Raw genomic sequence first — 20,006 nt, forward strand, 5'->3', positions numbered from 1 at the left:
TATTTTATTTGAAGTAGTTATTAAAAAATAAAAATGATTATTTTATAAAATTAAAACAAATCAAATTTAACCTCAGATATTTTGTGTTTCCGGAAAGTCGACCTCTTCGCCAAAACTGGCAAAATGGTGAGTATCGCATTATAATGTAGCTTAGAATAATCGGCTATAATCTCATTTAATAATGCCTAAATTTACATATAAGATTTACAATATATTTAATAACAATAGTTCATAATATGAACTGTTTTAATTTTTTTAATTAGGGTGTTATTATAGTGGTGAATTTTAATTTAAAATTTGGTCTGTTGCATAACGACCCATATTAACTGCAGCCGCACTCCTATAGTTAACTTGAGGCGGTTTTGAAGAAAATGAGTAGGCTTAGACTTGATTACTTAATCTATACTACATGCTGTCAAGGGGAGGGCCTAGGCCTAGCATTCCTGCTGTCCTTCCTCACTCTCTGAGTGAGTAAGACAGATAGCCTGCCGTAACCTCGCTCATCATTTCATTTCATCCAGTCATGTGTAGGAAGTATGCTTGTTTAGGCCTGGGTACAGTATATATTATAAAACTATAATTTTCTTCCAGGCTCGTGGTCCTAAGAAGCATCTTAAGCGCCTTGCGGCACCAAAACATTGGATGTTGGACAAGCTTTCAGGTTCATTCGTAAGTCATTTAAAGACATAAAAAGTACTAAAAAATGTTAATTATAGGTAAAATGAAATGATTTACTTAACAGAAATATTTGTTTAAAAACCTATACTTTATAATATTAATAATAATGTTCTAGCCTATTTCCAAAACAGAAATATATGGCACCAACAAACATTTTGTTGGTAATGAATTCAAAATACTTCAATTGTTGTTTGTTTCTTTATTTCCATTCACAACAAAAACATAAACATACATAAATATTCATTACATAGTAAAAGGAAATAACATTTTGTTGTTTTTTTTTTGTGTATGAATATATAGGCTCCACGTCCATCAACTGGCCCACACAAATTGAGAGAATGTTTGCCAATGGCTGTATTTCTCCGAAATCGTTTAAAGTATGCGTTGACTTATGATGAAGTAAAGAAGATAATGAAGCAACGATCAATCAAAGTTGATAACAAAGTCAGAACTGACGTCACTTATCCAGCAGGATTCATGGGTAAGTTTCCCCGAATTGTATTGCGTTCAACGGTACTGCGCTCAAGACATAACATGACTCTACTTTGACTTTAATTCAGACAAAAATCAATTTCATTTTTTTATATAATAATTCAATCAATTGTAACATGCTGTTTACCCGCATTTATTCTAATGTTTAAAATAAATAGTAATTGTTGTCTTTTTCCATTTTAGTTTAATGTATACTATTGTAATTATGCTTTTTGTTATTAGATGTGATCACTATTGAAAAAACTGGTGAGAACTTCCGCCTTATTTATGATGTCAAAGGTCGATTTACTGTTCACAGAATTGGAGTTGAAGAAGCAAAGGTATGAGGATTTAAATACATATTTTATTTGTGATATTAATTTTTAACTAAATAAGAACCAACTTGGTTTCTCAATCTTCCGTTGTTGGTTCCTTAAATCCAGCAACTTACAATAACACTGAAATGTGCTAATAGAAACCGTTAATCAATTTAATGTTCTTGATTAACAATGCGGATAAAATATTTTAATTTTTATTTGGCCTATTCGAAGTCATTTATATGTTATTAATCATGTAAATGGTCAAATTAGGCCAACAGTAACCTGCGTTCAACGGTCGCCTGCAGGGTTTTACATACTCTGTTGGCATTCACCCAAGAATGCTACACTCCATATTAAGACTTTCGAATTTTAAAAATAATCTACTATTACTTTATTAAATGCCATACAATTGCTAAATACAACTAAGTAACATACAAATTGCATTCTCAGTACAAGCTTTGTAAAGTAAAGAAGGTGTGGACTGGACCAAAGGGAATCCCATTCTTGAGCACCCACGATGCCCGCACAGTGCGCTACCCAGACCCTCTTGCTAAGGTCTTTGACACTGTCAAAATCGACATCAGCACAGGAAAAATCACTGACTACTTGAAGTTTGAAAGTGGTTAGTATTTAAATCTTGTCTTTTAAACTTAATCTGTTAAAAAGAAGCTATTCTAAGCATGCTCATGTTTTAGCACTGAATGACTTTTTGACTCAATAGCTACGTAGTTGCGTGGCTATAAAGGTAGCTTGAAATGTTAAAAAATAGAATTTCAAATACTATGATATATATTGATAAATGTTGTGATTAACTTACTTTTTTGTTTAAAGGTAACATGTGCATGATCACCGGAGGTCGTAACTTGGGGCGTGTCGGTGTTGTCGTACACCGTGAGAAACATCCTGGATCTTTTGACATTGTACATATCAAGGATAATACAGGTATGTACTTAACTTGGGTTTGATTGACTTAAGTGTAATGGTTCGGGTCAGATACTAAACTAATTACTGAAAAAGTGTAATGTATTTAAAAAATACTATTTTCTGACCAATTTTTTTTAGAAATGAGTTTTTGGAAAATATTGCCATATTTTGCCTGTTTTTTTTTATGTAATCACTTTCAATTAAACATACTTAAACATAATGTAAGCTGAGAAAGTCTGAGTGGTGTGGTACAATTGCCTGAATGTATCAGTGAAATTAGTCTTTATACAATATCTGTAAGGATTAGGATATCTAGATTCACGGCTATTCACCTTTCACACCTGTGTAAAAATATTATAAATGTTTATTTTGTGTTTGTTCTGTAGGCCATACCTTTGCTACCCGTCTGAGCAATGTCTTCATTATCGGTAAGGGAACCAAGTCACTGGTTTCTCTTCCTAAAGGAAAGGGCATCAGAATGTCAATTGCAGAGGAGAGGGAAAAGAGATTGGCGCAACGATAAGACAAAGAAAAAACTAAAAGAATGCTATCGAAAACCAACAACCTGACAATTGTATAAAATATAAAACCATGAATGGTGTATTGTTTCAAGTTATCAATAAATTGTAATCTAACAACACCAAGAATACACTGATGTACTTGTAGTTTTATTTCTTGTATGTACAGCTTGCATAAAGTCTTGCCCTAAGTCTATAGTTGTCTTTTTTCAATTCAATTCAATAAACATTTATTTACAAAATCTGAATACATAGGAAAACAAGAAACAGGATAGTACAGAATTATAAAAATATGTTTCAGAAAATGAAGGCAAAAGCCCAGAAAGATGTTGGGAAACATCTTGAGTTGGGCGAGCCTTAACACAAATAAAAAAGAAAAGAAATGCATTATAGAAAATAATAATAAATTTCATAATCTAAAATATGAATAACAGAAAAAAAAAATAAAATCAGTTGGTACTGCAGATCGAGACATGACTGATTAATAAACATTTAATAAGTAGAAAAGGTGTATTTTTTTTAATTTTGAGAGAAGTATCTTAGGGGAAGCAGATTCTGAGATGGAGGGTGGGTCCAGAGTATGTTTTTTATGTTCGTCCACCACCAATCAGCTTTTCGATATTTGTCTACAAGCTCAAGTAGTATACGTATGAAATGCCATAAGTGCCAAATTATTTATTACCAAGTTTCTTGTATTACAGCTTCATCTAGACTTTCCCAAGTCTATAGTTATTGATTTTTTTTGTTAGTGCACCCATCTGCTTTTTGATTCTACGAGCTCAAGTAGTATACGTATGAAATGCCATATGTGCCAAAATATTTATCTTTTTACTAATATTAAGTCAAAACTCCCGTCTTGAACCTAGACTATGCTTGCATCCAGAAGTGAATGGTTTGTTTAGGTCATGGAAAGTACTGTAAACACACTTTGATATACTATATAAAATTTCATCTTTAATCAGTTCTGTAAGTAAACAACTGCAACAGGTTCCATTCTCAAATGGATCTTTTCAGAAAAATCTTAAGCTCTGTCTAAACTATCAAAATTCATTTCACAAAAAATGTGATATGCCCATATGGACTTGATTTAAGTATGGTACTGTCTCCTACACTACACTGTATTTACACTTTTCCCTAATGTACTAACAAACTAAACATTTTAAATCCTTGATAAAATTTGAGCATTAACATTAAACATTGGTCTCTATAATACTGGATTTCATCTAAGCACCTCTTTACAAATTAAAATTTTAGAAGACATTTTTAGAACATCATTGTCTTCATTGAGATTCCAAACCCTCTGCTTTATATTATATCTTTGCTTGATAGTGCATGTCCCTCATCTTACTATCCTTATAAAATAAATATCTAAATTAAATATCTGGCAAGTTCTACATCCTGACGTCTTTTTAGGCCTCATTTTAGTACACTTGTATAATCTATTTTTAGGCCTCATTTTAGTACACTTGTATAATCTATTCAATCTGTTCCAAAGTATTTAGTTCCAAAATGGTTAGGAGTCGTCGTATGGACCTCTGATGTTAATATTGTAATATCTCTTGCTTTATTTATCACGGCCCTCACTCCTAAAAACATGAATAATATTAATGAGATAAGAAAATTTAAATCAAATACCATGTATAATTGAGTATTGTCCAAGGGAGTCTGGCTACTTAAATCAAGGCAATCTAACAGCGGGACACTGAGCTTGCCTTGCCAAGATAGGAACTCGTAACAATCCTTTGATCTTAATTAAGTCTGGCTGCGACAAATACCAACATTATTGTACTACATACATATTCTATGCAGCACGCGGTGCCTGTTATGGGATGTGTCGCAGCCACAGATAAACCCCTTGATCTCCAGAGCTCAGCATCCTGTTGTTAGATTGCCTTGTTTAAATTAGGGAGTAGGTCAGATTTTTAAAATTTATGCTTGTGTCCAAATTTAGCTTCAATTTAGGATTTATACCCAGTAGTTTCAAGGACAGAAAATGATATTGTTTATTGCTGGAGATGGTTATCTATGTCTTTAACAATCCATGGATGTACATTATGTCAATGATTTAACAATTTGGTTGAAACAGCCTGCTGTGGTAACTTACCATGTGGGGTACAGAATAGGGTCAACAGAATAATGTTTGAATCTTTGACACCATGTTCTCTTAGCACTCTAACTGCCTGGATTACAGTATTACCTGAATCTACAACACAAAAGCAACAAAACAGTCAAAACATTACATACATAATAAATATCATTTTTTTAATTACTAATTGCCCTAGACTTTATTTTGTGAAATTCCACTTTTAAATTATTTGTTACTATTATATACAGCAGGTACAGGATCCAGTTTCTGTATCAAAGGAAGACTTACTTAGTATAGGGTACATGAGTAGGACCTTTCGATTGTGAATATCCGACGGGAATTTTGCATAAAATACTTTAGCCTCCCCGGTATCATCGTTGCTCTTCACTAATATCTTGCCAATACGGATTGAGCGACAACAATCTCGTAGTCCATGTTCCATAGCTTCACCTATTCAATGAATAATAATTATATATATACTACAGTATAAACTCTCTTTTGCATTTAAAAACATGTTATTGATATATAATATAAATACCTGTATATGTAAATATAATAATAATAAATAATAATTTTAATTTGGCACTCACCACTTCTCATGATGCTCACTCCACAGTTACCTTTAGCAAATTGAATGCCGTCAAAAGGTTGGCCTGTTGGGGTGGTCACCACACAATTTGTATAAGGTAACTGGTTCAATCCCTCCTCAACCACTAATCTAATCTATAAATGATAAGTAAAATAAAACATACAAAGCATCTTGATATGAATTTTAAAATAGGAAATTAATAAAAATAAATTGAAATACATGGTCATTTAAGACTCATTATTATATTAATTATAACAATTAATATCCCATACCAGTCGATCTGCATAAAATACGAAATCTCCCCTACTTGTTTGTCTGAAAAAAAAGACAAAAATTAAAAAAAAAAATTATTTTTTAACAAAAATATAACAGAATTAGAATGATATCAACATACTGATAGAAGTTTTTTTGAGTGACTAATTTGCATATTCATTTGCATATTTATTTGCATATTCATTTCAATAAATTGACAGAGAAGTGTTCTACCTACTTGTCTCGTATAATAGTTTGTAATTCTCGTATTTGATCATTTATTCGTAAAATCTTTAATTGAACCCCAAACTCTGAGCGTTCTAAGATGTTGGTATTGGTTTTTTCATCGTTGTTACTTGCCTCCATTATGACGAGCTAGTGAAAAGATTAAAATGATATTTTTTGATGAATTTTATATTTTTTTAAATGTTTTTTTATAATTAAATTTGTATCTAACTGGGCCTAAATAAAAATAATATCAGATAATAAACTCAATATTATAATAGTACAATAAAGCTTTAAACCAGTCTTTTCTATATTAATAAAACGGCTAAAAATATAGTTTTGTCTTTATTAAATGTAATTTTTGGCGTAAAATGGTGTGGGACGAATCGACTTGGATCGATTTACAATCGAGCTGCTTCCACTTCCACTTGCTGGATATAGCAGTGACAACCATGCCTTACAACTATACGACTCCAAAATACAACGTATTACCGACCGAAAGTAAAAATAACAATACTAAACGTTACATAATACTATACTATAATATGTACTGTATTTTTTATTAATAAAAACAGTATAATTATGCTATAAAATGGTATTAATAACTAGTTCTTACCAACGCATGTGGGAACCATTTATCGCAAACGTGTTTTGCTGTCTGCTGCCACCAACCATGCAAGGAACAAATTTGTGCGGAAAAAAACAACTCGAGCGTATAAAAAACGAGAGCGCAAAAAAGGGGTCGGTATGGCTGCTGCGCTTTTGAGAACAGGGAAGATAAAATCCAATATATTACAGTATTCACAATACTACGGGAAAAAATTGAGTTCATCGTATTTTGAGAACTGCACTAGGTTTAATAGATCCCCATTGAATAAGGTAGAATGAGTCAGCGATTCATTTATTTTTATTATTTAGGCTAGGCTTGCTTGTGTAGCCTTGTAATTTGTATTATTATGAATTGAATGAAGTGGGGTCGACTCCGCCGGCTCAACACTAGACATGCATGTAAGCTAGGCCTAGAATTCTATATAGCATGTATCATCATCTGATTTGATTACCATTAGGAGAGGCCTAGTAGTTTTGGTGCAGTCTGATTGTCATGTGTTAAATTTTTTAGGGAAACAAAACATCGGCCCTGACAACCCTGTTGTTTTTTGGCCCTTTTTTGGAGGGAGAGTGATTTGACAGTTTCCTGATTGGATGCCTGCCACTCCCACCTATCACAGATTCCACTTTCCCAACATGTTGCTATTATTTTTATTAATGCCAATGCAATCCTATTTAGTAATAATTAATTAGTAATATAAATTATAATAATACTGTACCTTTACTTTAAATTAAATTACATTTTTAAAAATTAAATATTGTGTAGTAGTATGTAATGCATTATTTATTAAACAATCAACATTTTGTGAAATGTTTTTTTTTTTTTTTCGTTTTAGAATCCATCAAGGTTTGTCTGTTTACGTTTTGTTAATCAACAGTTTTCAAAATCCTCAAAAGTACCTTTTATAAAGAAGGTAAGTACTCAAGTGAAAAGCATAGTATTAATTATTATTTATTGGTACAGAACTCTTATTATATCTGGTTCTGTATTTGCCATTTGTAAACTACTAAAATTTTATTCCTAACCAATTTTTTTTTTCAGAAATGGACTACTTGTATGTTTACAAGGACGTGTTTCCATGGACACGGTCCAGGGGAAGGAAATCAAAATGGTAAAAATGGCGAGGTGAATGGTTGGCAGATTGTCACGGCTATGGCCCGGTATATTTGGCCAAAAGATGCAACTTCTATCAAAGTTAGAGTAGTTATCGCTGTAAGCTTGCTTCTAGGCTCAAAGGTATTTAAAAAACTTTGTTGTCTGCATGGCATGATAGAATATTGTTACTGTTAACTTCACATACAAAGCATCCTTAATAATATAATTTTCAATGACCGTACATGCATAATAATACCTATACAGTTAATTCATAGTATGGTAAATTTAAAATCTATCCATAAAATTAAAGTATCAAAGTTATACAGTTCATCATTTAATTGTTCTAAATTGTTATCTTTAGCTCCCTCTATTGGCTGATCACACTTTCTTGTTTCAGTAATAGCTCCCTCTATTGTTTGATCATACTTTATAAAGTGAAGAAAGCACTTTACCAACTTTGTTATCTTATTTTTAGATGGCAAGTGTTTCAGTGCCTTTCCTGTTTAAGTATGCTGTGGATACTTTGAACACGGGGCAAGCAGTGGGCGTGGCCGCCGCCGCTGGAGGCACCGCCCTCACGGTTGCTACAACATTATTAATAGGATGTAAGTTAAGAGCAACTGGATGCTTATTTATAGCTTGTAAAGTATTATATGTAGAGATCATTATCACCTGCTTTAGTACAATGAGCCGCTAAAGCTCTGTCCACACTATCAAACTTTATGTGACAAAAAAATGTTCCCATATATGGACATGGATATGATGTCATATCACTACCATATTTAAGCATATCACTACCATATTTAGGCACATCACACTTTTTTTTGTGATAGTGTAGACAGAGCTTAACAGCTGATTCCATTATGTTCAAAATAAATACAGGACTCAACTAATATCATTAATATTACCTTATTTGGTACAGACGGTGCTGCAAGAGCAGGTGCATCTCTTTTCAATGAACTTAGAAATGCAGTATTTGCTAAAGTAGCTCAGAACTCAATCAGACGAGTTGCTAAGAATGTCTTCCTTCACCTGCATTCCTTAGATTTAAATTTCCACTTAAGTCGACAAACAGGAGCACTCTCTAAAGCCATTGATAGAGGTAGTAGGTAAGATATTATATTGTTTAAAGTTTTAATTAATCCTCATTTAAATTGGGTAACTATAAATATTTTGACATTGATTTGATTTTTTCAGAGGCATTAATTTCACACTGACTGCATTAGTGTTCAACATTGTTCCTACCGCTTTTGAAGTTAGTTTAGTTGCAGGTATATTGGTAAGCTTTTCTATGTTGTAGATTTTATTTTAGTAGTTTTATTTCTATTTCATTTATGACAATTTGGAAACAGGACCAGAAAGCTTAATACCTAATATTCGTTTTTATAATTATTTTAAGTATTGGAGATGTGGGCCACAGTTTGCTGTAGTAACATTATCAACTATTGCTGCATACGCTGCTCTTACTCTTGGTATTACATCATGGAGGACAAAGTTCAGAGTTCAAATGAACAAAGCCGATAACCAGGCAGGCAATCTGGCCATTGACTCCCTCATTAATTACGAAACTGTTAAATATTTCAACAATGAGCAACATGAAGCAAAGATGTACGATTCGTCACTTGAGAAATTTGAGAAAGCATCGCTGAAGACGTCAACGAGTCTAGCAATGCTAAACTTTGGTCAGAACATTGTATTCAGCTCATCCTTAGCTTTGATCATGGTGATGGCTTGTAAAGGAATCGTTGCAGGTAAACGATATAGTTAAATTAGTTAAATTAATAATTCAATTAACATTGAGTTGTAGCTATGACTCTGAAGGTCTGATGCAGGTTTGTATGGAACTACAGTCTGTCTAAAACTTTTATTTCATTTTTCGTCAAGGAAAAACAAAGACATACAATAGCAAACGGTAAAAGAAAGTGTATATTGTGAACTGGTTGTCTCCTATTAGAATAGTGATTACTGTCATTTGCTAATTGTCAATATACTGTACCAAAATTGATAATATTATTAAAAATAATTTTTTATTATTCATTCTCCCAATGCATTCCCAGTCACTGTATGTGCTGCACACCTAAAATGTGAATTAATTTTTTCAAACAGGTCACATGACTGTTGGTGACCTGGTAATGGTGAATGGACTGCTATTTCAGCTGTCGTTACCGCTCAACTTTCTAGGTACCGTCTACCGAGAGATTCGTCAGTCTCTCATCGACATGAAAACCATGTTTAATATCCTTAATCTGGAACCAAATGTTAAGGTATAGTTATTATAGTTTTTGATAATTTTCAGAAAATGTTATTATTTTTCCAACTACATAGCTCATGTGCACTTTATAGAACCTAGTACATCTTTCGAGACAAGTAATGGGGCTACCCCGGTGTACTAGTACACTCACAGCCACTGATCATAACTGGGCTCTCTGGGAGACCAGTCTTTGAAGAGGTTACCCAGTATAAATAAATAACAAATAAATAACATGCTTATATATTCACCATTCATTTGGCTAAAAAGGTGCACATTACATGTTTTTAATTGAAAACAATCACTTTCAATCGGTTTTAACTATTGTATTTAAAAATGTTTAAATGTTTATTATTTTCTTATCCTTCAGGAAAAACTTAACGCTCCATTGTTGTCAATTAGTCCTCGGGAATCATCTATAACATTTGAGGATATATGTTTTGAATATGTGAATGGCCAACCTATATTCAAGGGCATCTCGTTTGACGTACCTGCTGGCAGTAAGGTTGCCATTGTTGGTGGAAGCGGCTCTGGGTAAGCTGTTGTCCTCTGTAATTAATGATTGTTGAGTCGAGTAGTTGAGTGATTATTGGATTAGCAGAGCTTTCGAGCACACTGGAGTGGAGTTGTGGCTTGGTGGTTATGGTGCTTGGCTACCACTCCTAGGGTCCTGGGTTCAGGTCCTGTCACATGTCAGGATTTTTTCTAAAACTCCCCTCCCAAAGACTTGTAATAAGATTTTGTTTATGTAGAGCATCTTGTGTATATGTTCATCTTGTGAACCTCTGAGGGTCCCTAATGATCAGCAATTGCTGGATGGATCACCCTCATTAAATATGGTGTAAAAAAGCAAAACAAAAACACTATCCGTTCATCAGTGCAAGTGAGAATGTGAGGCAGAGTGGACTGGAATAAAAGAAATAAAAACAAAGGAGGCAAAGGCTGATAAATAGAGGGTGGAGAGAGTAAAAGTAGAAAACAATGAAGATAGCTTGGTAGATATGATATAATAAACAATTTTTTTTTTTTTATATAGGAAGTCTACAGTAGTCCGTTTATTATACAGATTTTATGATCCAAAGTCCGGAAGGATTTTAGTTAATGGTCAGAATATACGAGACGTCAGTTTAGAAAGTTTACGATCCAATATAGGTGTTGTTCCACAGGTGAGTTTCGCTGGTTAAGCTCTGTCTACACTATCAAACTTTATGTGACAACAAAATGTGATGTGCTCATATATGGACACTTTTTTTGTCAAACTAGTTTGATAGTGTAGACAGAGCTTTAGGAGAATATGTTTGTATATTATATAAACAAAATACTTAAATTAATTAATAATTTCATTCCTGGCCAAAATGTTTGCTCTTAGTAATAATTTTCTGTATTTTGTAGGATTCTGTTCTCTTCCATAACTCAATATTTTATAACATTAATTACGGCAATATGAATGCAACAGCAGAGGAGGTTTATGCAGCAGCCAAGATGGCCAACATTCACGAAAGTATATTAAAGATGCCGCATGGTTATGATACGCAAGTTGGTGAACGAGGCCTGAAACTATCGGGTATGAGCAACAGCTTTTGGAAGACCCATCTCTGAACTCTCTTAATACATCCTGTTCTCAAGCCACATTTCTATTCCCAACTGTTTCTAAAGCTCTGTCTACACTATCAAACTTTATGTGACAAAAAAATGTGATGTGCCCTTATGGACACAATGTCATAGTACAGTACAGTACTACCATATTCGGATATATCACTACCATATTTGGACACATCACACTTTTTTGTAGATAGAGCCCACATTCCAATTTGGATCTTTGTTGTGCCATATCATTATAACTGTTGTACTGTGATTTGTTCAAAATAGCTGGTGTTCTGTTCTATTTTCAGTTCTGAACCTTGCCCTCTACAGGGGTCTTGTTTTCCTTATATGAAGATGAATTAGATTTCGTGGACAAAAGAATGTAATAATTGCAGTAGTATTTTTATCTTTTTCTTATAGGTGGTGAGAAACAACGTGTTGCAATAGCTAGAACAATTTTGAAGAATCCATCGATTATTTTATATGACGAAGCTACCTCATCTCTTGACTCTATAACAGAACAGGTAACAAAAACAGCACAAAAATTACCACAAAGTCCGTTTTTTACAGTCTGCTCAGCCCCCCACTGCAGAACTATTCACTAATCAAAAAAGTACTGATGAAGAAGGTTTAATAGCTCCTATAACCAAGACCAAACAAACTTTAGAATTCAAATTTAAGAGATTATTTTGGAAAAAATGAATTCAATTTAATTACAGCAAGATACTGTATATGTAAACTTTTCTTTCAGAATATTTTAAACTCAATGGAAACCGTAACGCAAGGAAGGACATCGCTATTCATAGCGCATCGTCTTTCCACCGTCGTAGACTGCGATGAGATCTTTGTTTTTGAGGATGGGTTTGTGAAAGAACGTGGAAACCACTACACTCTACTCAGCAATCCCGATAGCTTGTACACACAGCTGTGGAACAATCAACACAAAGCGGTGTTGCAAAGCTATGATAGTGAGGAAGGGGAGACAGAAGAACTTAGCAAATAATGAATGCATGACAATATTGGTACATTTAAGCGTGGTTCCCACTAGCATGCAACGTGCTGTATTGCGTAATCACAAATGGGAACCGACGATGCAACAGTCCTGCAAACATCGCAGGTGGGGGCAAACACAAATATTGGAAGGCATTTTCTTGCGTTGCGTCACCAGTGAGAACCACGCTTTAGGCAGGGGTTGGTTGATTCCATGATCTGTGGGTGGGGTTTTTTTTCTAAAAGCACAGTTAAATATGATTTCTATTTTATGATGGAATTTTACAGTGGATTTTTGCACTTATATATAAATATATTTATTTAGTAATTAGATTAAAAATTATTGATAATAAAAAAATGTACTAAGTGTGTATGTAAAGATGTGGTTTTTTATTAGGCCTGTAAGATAGACTGCTTGTCACAACATTTTTCTTTTAAATTAAGCCAAAAAACGCACAAATATAATGCCACACATTCAATCCTTTTGTATAGTTTCTTTTTATTTTCAATATTAAATCAATCAAATGTTTTCTACTTTTTTCTATTTAACAATCTACATAAAATGTTATGTTTCCTACTATAACTAACTTCTACACAATTAAAGAAAAAACTAGCATAACATTTCTATGTCTACAATAACATCAAACAAACTTAAACCAGTTGTGCATCATAAATAAGAAATTCTGTAAGTAGCTAAACATTGGGTGTTTTAATTTGAATCAAAAATGCATATATTAAAATAAAAATATATTTCATTTGCTTTTATTAGGGAATCTTTGCACAATTACATTCTACTTAAACTGAAACAATTACAAAAGTTTATTTTAAAATAAAACACTTGCTGCACAAAATTAACAGGAAGTCTAGAGTGAGAGAGTAACTTATTGGAGGAGACAGACAGTAGCTGGACAGATGGAATGTTGATGAAGTCTTTTCAGCTTTCGGTAGGTTCATCTGCATCTTGCGATTCTGGTGGAAGCTGTAAAAAAAAAGATCATTCTGGTAACTTCAATTGCAACAATCAATATCTCTTATTCTCTTGTATCTTTCCTAACTTTTAATTTGGTCTGTCTACACTATCAAACTAGTTTGACAAAAAAGTGTGATGTGCCCAAATATGGTAGTGATATGACATCATGTCCATATGTGGGCACATCACATTTTTTTGTCAAATAAAGTTTGATAGTGTAGACAGAGTCAACTGTCAAACATTGAAAGAAAGGGTAGAAACCTTTGCTCTTAGTTCAGCATTCTCTTCTGTCAACTGTTCTACTTTCTGTCTAAGTTCAGTAACCTCGAGTCTAAGTGCCTCAACATCTGCAGTTTGTGGCCCCGTGTTCCCAATATGGAGTTTTAAAAAGCTGGTAAACATTTGAATAAAGGAAAAATAAACATAGAAACATAAAAAAAAACATTTTGTATATCAGAACTGCTTTTCTATGATGTTATGCTCTAGAAAAAAAAACAAAACAATTAAAATCAGTCATGCATGCGATTTCACAGGTAAATTGTAAAAGATACTCCAATGCGTTGCTTGGTTTTTCTGGTTCTTCATAAAGACCGACAAGTACCTTCGTCAAAGTATCAAGAACACCAGATTTCTCAAGGTATTTCCTGAACTCTTCTCTTTTCGAGTCTGCGGGCTAAAAAAATTATTTTGTTGTTATTTTTTTTATTATTTTTATGATTTCATTTAATCATTATATAGCTTAGTAGTCTAGAGAATAATACTTAGCCTAGGCCTAGTAAAACCTGAAAAACAGGCCTAAAGTGTAGTGAGTGGCCTGGCCGCTCAGAGTCAGTCAGTCAGTGTGGTGGTGGTAGGCCCTCGGCTCGGCGGCGGTAAGTTCTCCTGTGTATTTTTTGTAGGCCTAGCTTAAAATGCCTTATTTACTAAAGTAATTAAACGAAAAGTAAACAAATTGAATACATTCATACTCTAAATGTCATATTCTATAATTTGTGGCAAAAATTAAAGAAAAAAATCTAGAATTTCCACAAATACAATGCCGTTTTTCGCAGACAGTTAGCCCTCAAAGTGTCTTGTTTGGTTACTAAATGCGCAGAATAATTGCGCGTAGAGCTTCAAAATTATTTTAATCAATAGGTGGCAGCATTTCATTTGGAAATTTCCAAAACAAGTCAAAACATGTGCTCACAAGGCAGACGATAGGTTTCGTAAACAAATGTTTTAACCAAAAATTGACTTTAGACTTAGCTAACACAGGTAATAATTGTTAAGACATGTTTTCAATATAAACTAGAACAACTAGGCGACTCCATAAATGTTCAAGATAGGCTAATTATGCAGTGCCAGTACAGTAGTTAGTAGTTCTTGATAGGTTGGTGACCTTGATTGGTTGGTGTCAATTGTCAACAACCTGACTGAGAGAGAACGAGAGGTGGCTGCAAAAACTATTCCGCCTACTCCTAGTGTCAGGCCTAGCAATAGCACTGCTAAAACATCTGCTCTCTTGAAAGAAATAATGCATTTTATTATTATTAGTCCTATTTGTAATCCACTTATTATTTATAAAATGATAAGTTATAAGCAACAACTTTTTTATTTATAATAATACAGTATTGTAAATAAAAAATTAAATAAATGTTTTCTACTTTTTCTTTCAAAAATTGCTAGGATTGTTTTCATCATGAGTGAATTGTCTCGACTACGTTCAGCATGTCTTCAACTTGGAGATACAAAAATTACTCAGAAAAAGGTAAAGTATATTTAATTCATAATCATATAAACTTTATTAAATCAATTCAGTTAGAAGAGTTATACAATTTACATTTGTTGAAAAAGGCAATGATAATAATGTACAATTCCTTTTTGTAAACTTTTTGCAAGTTTTTGTTTTTAAGCATTAAAATCCTCAATTTATTGCAAATTTCTTTCCTTTTGTTTATTAACAGCAAGGCCTAGAGACATTGAAGGAAGAGTTAAGGAAAGATAAAGTTCAAAGGTCACTTGATGAGGCAACAGACAAAAAGCGTGAACTCAATTGGAACAGGTTGTTTGAAATTATTCAGAATTATATATCAGATGAGGCAAAACTTATCCAGAAATCCAAAACTGGTAGGCTGGTATTACTAATCATTTTCATTTTGATTTAAAGATGTATTGTCCCACTGAAAAAATAATTCTTAACAAAAATTTGTTGAATATGCCATTTTAATGTAACATAATAGTTATCCACTTTGACCAAAAATTGGATCGAGAGAAAAAAAATGTATTTACCTGAAAAAAATGTAATTTAAATCAAAAAATTGTCGAATTGACTGCTAACCAATGTGTTTTTGGTTGAATTTAACCATTTATTTTGTCAATTTATAATAGAAAAAAATTTTTTTTCATTTTTTTTTCTATGGAAGTGATTAACTTTATTAAAACTACAAAATAACATATTCAAAGTCTGATTTAATTAATCTTCATTTTTCATGTTTTGGGGGACAATACATCTTTAATGGTTTAAGAAGAAGATACTTGTTCCATATGTCTACACTACCAAACTTTATGGGACAAAAACAAATGTGATGTGCCCATATATGGACATGATGATGTCATATCACTACCATATTTTCGTATATCACTACCATATTAGGGCACAAAACTAGTTTTATAGTGTAGACAGAGCTTTAAAAATATATTTTAGTAAAATGTTTAAATAGGTTAAAACTATTAAATTTTTCAAACCATGATTGTGTGTCTTGTTCTTTCTTATTTCCATTATATAGGCACAGCCTCCACTGCAAGATCACAACAAACAAGAAAGAAAAATGTAGGATCTACTTTTAAGTGGATTATGAAAGTAGCAAATGGCAGTAAGTTGTGATGTGAATGTTTTGGCAAACTCAACATGGATATAATTGTGCTGAGAGAGGAGGAAAAAATGAAATTGAAATTTGAATTGAAAGAAATCATCATTATACAAATCAAAAATGCAAAATAACAAATATATCATTAACTAGATTAAGAATCTAGACCACAAAATAGCTTACAGCATGGCTAATGTTATTCAAGTCTAAAACTCTGTCTACACTATCAAACTAGTTTGACAAAAACAGTGTGATGTGCCCAAATATGGTGGTGATATGCCCAAGTATGGTAGTGATATGACATCATCATGTCTATATATAGGCACATCACATTTTTTTGTGACATAAAGTTTGATAGTGTAGACAGAGCTTAATTTTTCACTGTTCCAACATGTCACCTTGTTTGTTTTTTCAGGAGGTGAACGGATAAAATGTGATGCCATTTTGCAGTACATCTTCTTAATATTCTCGGACGAATTTCTAGGAAGTGCCATTGGTGGAGATGCAATTAGTGTTCTTTGCAAGAATGTTTTAAGAAGTCAGAAATATGTTACTGAATTAAAACAAAAAGAATGGAATGGTGAGGTGGTCTTTTATATCTTTCTTTTCATATTTAATTTTTTTTAGCCTAAAGTAGATATCATAGGTTCCATATTTGAATGAATTCTGATTATTATTATTATTATTAAGTAAGTCAGATCATTTTTGTTATTCTTTACAGACCTGATTAAACTATGTACAAATGTTTACATGAATCAAGACAGTAGAATTAACAAAACATCGTTAAGTCAGGCCATACATGTTCTGATAACTGAAGCTGTCAATCAGTGTGAAGTCAACCATAAACGATTGTTTAAGTTCTTCTTAGAGATTCTGCCAAATATCAAGTAAGTTTTAATGCTTGGTGGTATGGGAAATCAAGCATTTTAACATGAGATACTGTTACAATTCAATTGCTACTTTAATTGTTATTTACTCTGTTTAAATACCATCAATTCTAAATTTAGAAATGAAAAAACGATCAGCTTAAGGAGTTCAATCGTTGCTTCCTTGAACAAGTTCTCGCATCACATGATGACAAACTATCGAAGGCAGTTATGTAATCTTGGAGAGCAAGTGCTGCCAGTCGTTGTACACTTCTGGAATCGAAGTCCAGAGCCGCATTTTAAGGTAACTTGGTCATTTTACCTGGTAATTGATGTCCAGTTGTGTCCAATTTAGAAAGTAGAAAACTTTTTTTGTGAAATTTGAAAATTTATTATGTTGATACCACTAGACAGTTAAATGTATTTTTAATTAATTTTTTATGTAATTTAATTATTTGTATTTGCTTTTGCTATCAGAATCACATGATAGAATTTATGCAAATTCAGATGACAGTTCATCATCCACTAGGAGCAGCCTCTGAACAACAAGGAGCATATGCAAATGACCAAGACACCTGGAAGGTATGCAAATAACTCTACACGTTTAATAATATAACTGTTCATCTTAATGAAAATATGAATTTGAGTGCTTAATAGCAATTTTTAAGACTATGCCTATTTGAGATCCATTTTTATTTTGGTATTGGGTTTTTCTTTTTTTTTATATCAAGTGTGTACCATACACCAATAACACATTATTAATCATGTACAATATACAGTCACCTGTCTGCCCATTTTATCAAGGTTTTATTTTATATTTTAAAGATGCTAATAAAAGGTTTATATAAAGCAGTATATGAAGACATTAGGCAAACAAGTAACAAGGCAAAGTTAAAGAATACCAGGTAGATGTATAATATTTTACTACAAATATTGCTAACTAATAAAAACCAACTCAAGAGTAAGTGTAAAGCTCTGTCTACACTGTCAAACTAGTTTGACAAAAAAAGTGTGATGTGCCCAAATATGGAAGTGATATGCCCAAATATGGTAGTGATATGACATCATCATGTCCATATATTGGCACATCACATTTTTTTGTCACATAAAGTTTGATAGTGTAGCGACAGAATTTGGTGAAATTGATAAATGTGGACTACAATGTTTAAAAGGCATTCTGAATGTACTTAATTATTACTGTATATCATTGCATTACTTACAAGAGAAGATTAAGACAGTGATATAGACAATGATGATGTAGACATTATTTATAGATATTTGTGTACATATTTATAGATTTAGATGAGAACGAAGCAACTTTAAACTCTGAAACTATTGTATATATTATTATAAACACTAAATGATAACGTATTATGATTACTTGATATTTTGTAGCGCAAAAGTATTTTATTTAGATGAGAACTTGACTGATCTTGCTACAGATGTATTTTATCAGGTATTTATTGAAATGCTTTGTAATTTGGTATTATTTGCATATTTTTGATATAGTCTTATTTTCAAACTTGTTAAATAATTTATTAATACTATGAAGTCTTGTTTTTTTTTGTTCCTAATAAAATGTTATAGTATTGTATTTTAATTTTTTGTTTTGAGAAGCCTGTGTATTACCAGCTGCTTTATTTTAAGCTCCTCCATTTTATTGTTTGTTATTGGTAAATAAAAATTAAATTATTTTATTATAAGATATAAGATTCACAAATAGAACATTTTTAACATGTTTTTATCTTACCTGTTCTTATTACTATATACTGTATGTTTTATTTAGATGTTTACCAGTCATTCAGACTATGTTTGTGAAATGACACAAGACTTTAGCGCAACTCAATCTACTGCCCCCAAGAGGCGTCGTATAGTGTGTGGGTGGAAAGTGCTCTCTGACAATTTGTCTGAGCAAGCGTCAACATTGCAAGGCATCGCATGGTAACTGAAGAAGTATAACTGAGCATAATCCCACCTCTTAATAAAATTTTCGTTAATTCCATTCTTAAGAAATTTTAATTTAACGCCACATACCTAATTTGTTAAAATTTCTTTTTTTTTTAAATTTAAAAAAAAAACTTTTTTTATATTCAAAAAAAAAATCTTTTTTATTTAATTTTTTTTTTAATTAAAAACATTTTTTTTTTAAATTTTTGTTGTTGTCATATTTGGACACAAGACATTACACAACTCTATTATTAAAGAAATCCAACTATAATCCCATGCCTTAATTTTTGCAAATGTTTGTACCTATACCCCTGAGACTGTACTCCGTCGCATACATGGATCTACTTTGTAATGTATGTTAGATCAGGTTAAATAAGGCCATGTAAATATTTGTCAATTCTTGTGTATGTCAGGATTAGAACCAATGACTCTGGTAACAACTAACCACAAAAAATATTGTAATTTTAAAAGTAATTTTTGTGTTCACAGGCTTCAAGTTTTCAATGCAATTTTGCGGAAGTATCCGTCAAGTTTACCCAAAGAAGATCTTACAGTTTTTCTCAACACGTTACTACAAGCTAGAGTACAATGCAAAAGGTAAAACTAAAATACTAAGTTAAAATAATTGGTTTTTATTAAAAGCCAATCACAGCAATACAACTAAACTGCCTTAATCAAAACCTTATTCACACTGTGAAAACAATTTAAGTAAAATAAACATACTTTCAAGACTGTTTCATTGACCTAATCAAATCAATGCAATATTTTATTGTCCTCAAATACA

At 32.3% G+C, this 20,006-nt stretch overlaps 5 protein-coding genes across 7 annotated transcripts in view; 3 read left to right on the forward strand and 2 right to left on the reverse strand.

Annotated features, from left to right (window-relative positions):
• Nucleotides 1–60: 60 nt before the first annotated feature.
• Nucleotides 61–3,042, forward strand: LOC144847457 (small ribosomal subunit protein eS4-like). Its single transcript, XM_078703834.1, has 7 exons — nucleotides 61–126; nucleotides 592–669; nucleotides 979–1,159; nucleotides 1,393–1,490; nucleotides 1,920–2,091; nucleotides 2,301–2,411; nucleotides 2,780–3,042. Exons 1-7 carry the CDS (start codon nucleotides 124–126, stop codon nucleotides 2,914–2,916), a joined length of 780 nt encoding a protein of 259 aa, XP_078559960.1. The 5' UTR covers nucleotides 61–123; the 3' UTR covers nucleotides 2,917–3,042.
• An 803-nt stretch (nucleotides 3,043–3,845) lies between these two features.
• Nucleotides 3,846–6,728, reverse strand: LOC144847459 (uracil phosphoribosyltransferase homolog). 3 transcript variants are annotated; one of them, XM_078703837.1, is made up of 8 exons: nucleotides 6,680–6,722; nucleotides 6,077–6,213; nucleotides 5,859–5,901; nucleotides 5,588–5,720; nucleotides 5,286–5,447; nucleotides 5,016–5,114; nucleotides 4,385–4,497; nucleotides 3,846–4,345 (listed from the first exon to the last, which is right to left on the reverse strand). In XM_078703837.1, the coding sequence occupies exons 2-7, from the start codon at nucleotides 6,202–6,204 to the stop codon at nucleotides 4,391–4,393; spliced, it is 672 nt and encodes a 223-aa protein (XP_078559963.1). In that variant the 5' UTR covers nucleotides 6,205–6,213; nucleotides 6,680–6,722; the 3' UTR covers nucleotides 3,846–4,345; nucleotides 4,385–4,390. The 3 variants fall into 3 exon arrangements, with proteins under 3 accessions (XP_078559963.1, XP_078559964.1, XP_078559962.1); XM_078703838.1 differs by having other exon boundaries at nucleotides 3,846–4,497; nucleotides 6,073–6,213; nucleotides 6,680–6,728; XM_078703836.1 differs by having other exon boundaries at nucleotides 3,846–4,497.
• A 73-nt stretch (nucleotides 6,729–6,801) lies between these two features.
• Nucleotides 6,802–12,963, forward strand: LOC144847426 (iron-sulfur clusters transporter ABCB7, mitochondrial-like). Its single transcript, XM_078703780.1, has 13 exons — nucleotides 6,802–6,942; nucleotides 7,509–7,586; nucleotides 7,715–7,909; nucleotides 8,244–8,373; nucleotides 8,691–8,877; nucleotides 8,966–9,047; nucleotides 9,168–9,519; nucleotides 9,875–10,032; nucleotides 10,387–10,550; nucleotides 11,053–11,182; nucleotides 11,409–11,580; nucleotides 12,021–12,124; nucleotides 12,352–12,963. Exons 1-13 carry the CDS (start codon nucleotides 6,811–6,813, stop codon nucleotides 12,601–12,603), a joined length of 2,136 nt encoding a protein of 711 aa, XP_078559906.1. The 5' UTR covers nucleotides 6,802–6,810; the 3' UTR covers nucleotides 12,604–12,963.
• Nucleotides 12,964–13,069: 106 nt separating this feature from the next.
• Nucleotides 13,070–14,672, reverse strand: LOC144847464 (c-Myc-binding protein-like). Its single transcript, XM_078703849.1, has 4 exons — nucleotides 14,529–14,672; nucleotides 14,112–14,233; nucleotides 13,822–13,951; nucleotides 13,070–13,569 (listed from the first exon to the last, which is right to left on the reverse strand). The coding sequence occupies exons 1-4, from the start codon at nucleotides 14,538–14,540 to the stop codon at nucleotides 13,525–13,527; spliced, it is 309 nt and encodes a 102-aa protein (XP_078559975.1). The 5' UTR covers nucleotides 14,541–14,672; the 3' UTR covers nucleotides 13,070–13,524.
• A 35-nt stretch (nucleotides 14,673–14,707) lies between these two features.
• The window catches only part of LOC144849026 (serine-protein kinase ATM-like), a 31,027-nt gene continuing 25,728 nt past the window's right edge, over nucleotides 14,708–20,006 (forward strand). Inside the window, exons 1-12 of the mRNA XM_078705979.1 lie at nucleotides 14,708–14,817; nucleotides 15,229–15,310; nucleotides 15,507–15,669; nucleotides 16,329–16,415; nucleotides 16,825–16,989; nucleotides 17,131–17,296; nucleotides 17,417–17,579; nucleotides 17,753–17,857; nucleotides 18,101–18,180; nucleotides 18,671–18,731; nucleotides 19,062–19,216; nucleotides 19,712–19,819. Of these exons, the coding sequence (XP_078562105.1) occupies nucleotides 15,242–15,310; nucleotides 15,507–15,669; nucleotides 16,329–16,415; nucleotides 16,825–16,989; nucleotides 17,131–17,296; nucleotides 17,417–17,579; nucleotides 17,753–17,857; nucleotides 18,101–18,180; nucleotides 18,671–18,731; nucleotides 19,062–19,216; nucleotides 19,712–19,819 (1,322 nt within the window). The 5' untranslated portion in view covers nucleotides 14,708–14,817; nucleotides 15,229–15,241. The remainder of the gene's footprint in view (nucleotides 14,818–15,228; nucleotides 15,311–15,506; nucleotides 15,670–16,328; nucleotides 16,416–16,824; nucleotides 16,990–17,130; nucleotides 17,297–17,416; nucleotides 17,580–17,752; nucleotides 17,858–18,100; nucleotides 18,181–18,670; nucleotides 18,732–19,061; nucleotides 19,217–19,711; nucleotides 19,820–20,006) is intronic.

Source organism: Antedon bifida, chromosome 7 (assembly GCF_963402885.1).
Source record: "Antedon bifida chromosome 7, ecAntBifi1.1, whole genome shotgun sequence".
NCBI classification, from domain to species: domain Eukaryota; kingdom Metazoa; phylum Echinodermata; class Crinoidea; order Comatulida; family Antedonidae; genus Antedon; species Antedon bifida.

Coding starts and splice junctions, on each gene's coding strand:
- LOC144847457 (XM_078703834.1), top strand. Junction 670..978: donor ACAAGCTTTCAGGTTCATTC/GTAAGTCATTTA, acceptor ATGAATATATAG/GCTCCACGTCCATCAACTGG. Junction 1,491..1,919: donor TTGGAGTTGAAGAAGCAAAG/GTATGAGGATTT, acceptor TTGCATTCTCAG/TACAAGCTTTGTAAAGTAAA.
- LOC144847459 (XM_078703837.1), bottom strand. CDS start 6,204: ATGGAGGCAAGTAACAACGATGAAAAAACCAATACCAACATCTTAGAA. Junction 5,721..5,858: donor TATTTTATGCAGATCGACTG/GTATGGGATATT, acceptor TATCATTTATAG/ATTAGATTAGTGGTTGAGGA. Junction 5,115..5,285: donor ACTCATGTACCCTATACTAA/GTAAGTCTTCCT, acceptor TTTGTGTTGTAG/ATTCAGGTAATACTGTAATC.
- LOC144847426 (XM_078703780.1), top strand. CDS start 6,811: ATGGCTGCTGCGCTTTTGAGAACAGGGAAGATAAAATCCAATATATTA. Junction 10,033..10,386: donor ATCTGGAACCAAATGTTAAG/GTATAGTTATTA, acceptor CTTATCCTTCAG/GAAAAACTTAACGCTCCATT. Junction 11,581..12,020: donor ACGAGGCCTGAAACTATCGG/GTATGAGCAACA, acceptor TTTTTCTTATAG/GTGGTGAGAAACAACGTGTT.
- LOC144847464 (XM_078703849.1), bottom strand. Junction 13,952..14,111: donor AAACCAAGCAACGCATTGGA/GTATCTTTTACA, acceptor AATGTTTACCAG/CTTTTTAAAACTCCATATTG. Junction 13,570..13,821: donor ATGCTGAACTAAGAGCAAAG/GTTTCTACCCTT, acceptor TTTTTTTTACAG/CTTCCACCAGAATCGCAAGA.